This window comes from Engraulis encrasicolus, unplaced genomic scaffold (assembly GCF_034702125.1).
Source record: "Engraulis encrasicolus isolate BLACKSEA-1 unplaced genomic scaffold, IST_EnEncr_1.0 scaffold_27_np1212, whole genome shotgun sequence".
Lineage (NCBI taxonomy): Eukaryota > Metazoa > Chordata > Actinopteri > Clupeiformes > Engraulidae > Engraulis > Engraulis encrasicolus.
In genome coordinates, this window is record NW_026945566.1 from 2,547,717 (window position 1) to 2,550,216 (window position 2,500).

The 2,500-nt window shown below is 49.3% G+C and overlaps 1 protein-coding gene across 1 annotated transcript in view; it reads left to right on the forward strand.

Annotated features, from left to right (window-relative positions):
- ece2a (endothelin converting enzyme 2a) overlaps nt 1-2,500 on the forward strand; it is a 262,820-nt gene that overhangs the window by 133,199 nt on the left and 127,121 nt on the right. The window contains exon 3 of the mRNA XM_063192955.1: nt 640-923. Coding sequence (XP_063049025.1) covers nt 640-923 — 284 coding nt within the window. The remainder of the gene's footprint in view (nt 1-639; nt 924-2,500) is intronic.

Sequence of the window (2,500 nt, forward strand, 5' to 3'; positions counted from 1 at the left end):
AGGTCTGGCAACTGTGCTGCTCATTGAGACTGTGCTAGTACATTCTAGTAAATCTTAGTTTGTTATTTACTAAATATGCACAAAGAGATCAAATTTGGCAATATGCAGCACAGTTGCAATGAGCAGTATAGATGCAATACCTACTCTGGCGACTATCCTACACACTGCACCTTTAACCTATTAAGACACGGCATTATAAACTTGCTGTTACCAGAATGGCAATGACCAAGTCGTACTACATGACTAAAGGCCCTGTACTATGTCGTAGTAGAGTAGTACTATGGTAGTTACCTTTTTTGGGGGGTCTTTTACGACTTTATTTGACAGGACAGTGTGAGAGGTGGACAGGAAGCAAATGGGGAGAGAGAAGGGGAAAGGACCCGGGCCGGGAATCGAACCCGGGTCAGTGTCAGCAGCATGGCAGGCGAGTGCCCTACCGGTTGGCCACGGCAGGGCCTGCTTGTTACCTTTTTAATTACTGCGTTACGACTATTACAGCGCTCCACTGGTGGATCGCCGTGCATTATGGGGCTACGCCGGATAAATTAATTGACTATTCCGCTTTTTCCTAATAAGACAAAAACTCTCTCTACGTGTCCTGTTTTTTTTCTAAAATCTCTTGTTATGTCCCTCCTGCAGGCTGCGGCAACAGTGCGATGAGCGTGGACCTGTACGAGGCCGGGTTCACCCGCATCACCAACATCGACTACTCCGCCATCTGCATTGACACCATGGCGGGTCGCCATAGCAACTGCGCGGGCATGAGCTGGCTCTGCATGGACGCCCGGCGGCTGGAGTTCGGCGACGGGGCTTTCGACGTGGTACTGGAGAAAGGGACGCTGGACGCCATGCTGGTGGAGGAGAAGGACCCCTGGAGGGTGTCCGAGGAGACTGCCCGACTCATGCACGAGGTCCTCACAGAGGTGAGATGTTTGTGTGTGTGTGTGTGTGTGTAGCCAGTGTGTAACCAGTGCTCTCCCCATCCTCCTCCATGACTGAGGTGCCCTGAGCATGGTACCGTCCTGCCGCACTGCTCCCTAGGGGGCGCGATTCGGGGCTGCCCTCTTGCGCAGGCGAGGCATAAATGCAATTTCGTGGTGTGCAATGTGGAACACTTGTGTGCTGTGGAGATCTGTGTCACAATGACAATGGAAGTTGGAGTTTCCAAGTTGGGCTTTGTGTGTGTGTGTGTGTGTGTGTGTGTGTGTGTGTGTGTGTGTGTGTGTGTGTGTGGGTGTGTGTGTGTGTGTGTGTGTGTGTGTGTGTGTGTGTGTGTGTGTGTGTGTGTGTGTGTGTGTGTGTGTGAGTGAGTGAGTGTTCGAGCGCTCGTTCGTGTGTGTGCGTGTGTGAGTTTGATTCTGTTTAAGTGTTTTTTCTTTGTTGTGAAAAATGCTACAGAACTTAAACTGTTTCAGTTCATCTCGTTGCATTATCATTTCAAAAACTTAAATCTTAAATCTAGGCACGTCATGTGAGTTTTGTTGGGACCACACGGAGGGTTTATCCAAAATACTTTACCCTCTGCCATGTCATTTAACGCAGCGGGGTTTAGTTATTATTCTGGAGAGATTACGCTCATCTGCAGATGTGGGATTATGGTAAATGGGCTGGCTGGTTTTCAGTGCTCGGATTATACTAGAGATGTACAGGATCCAAGATCCGGTTCCGGATCCGGCAGGATAATAGGGTTTTTCACAGGATCCGGAACCGGCAGTTACCTAAAAATCAGGATCTGGTGCATCTCTAACCTAGATTTTTTAGTCAGTCTTTCACAACCCCAATTGCTGCATGGAGTGAAAGAACTTTGGAAGCGGCCAGTGCAGGCAGTGTGGCAGTAAGCCAATGAGTCTAAAAAATAGTTTGAGCCAAGGCCAACGTAATAAAAAGGGCCCATGTGTGCGAGTAGGCTATGTGTTTCAACCCTTTTGTAGGATCCGGTATCCGGTTCCGGATCCGGCAGGATCTTGAGCAGTGGATCCGGTATCCGGCAGGATCCTAAAAATCAGGATCCGGTGCATCTCTAGATTATACGAACCCTGAGAAATGGTTCCATCTCATGCGGCGTGCTACCGTATCCGGCCGGCTTGCACACTGCAGCCCATCCGCAGGCATATCCATACTACTGACCAAGAGCATAACAATTAACATTTCCCAAGCGGCGCGGCATGGTTGTCCCGCCTCCCTTGGTTTGCTTATAGTTGCTTGCTTACCAACAAAGTGGGAGGAGTTCCCGTATTTCCGGGAACTCAGAAAGTACTTGCATTGCTCTTGGCCTGACTAGTTGCTACGCTGAAAGTGTTGCGTCACTAGGAGGGCACAGCCTGGCTACCTACTCAGTGCATCAGCACTGCCCCTCGAAGGCAAAACTGAGGTTTGACAAAATATGCAGTTACTGCAAGTTGCCTTTGTAGGTCAGTATTGATGAAAGTATGGGTTTCAGCGCAAGGTAGTTAGTCATTAGTGTGTGATGTACAGTGTCACCTGTTACAGTGGCTGGTTA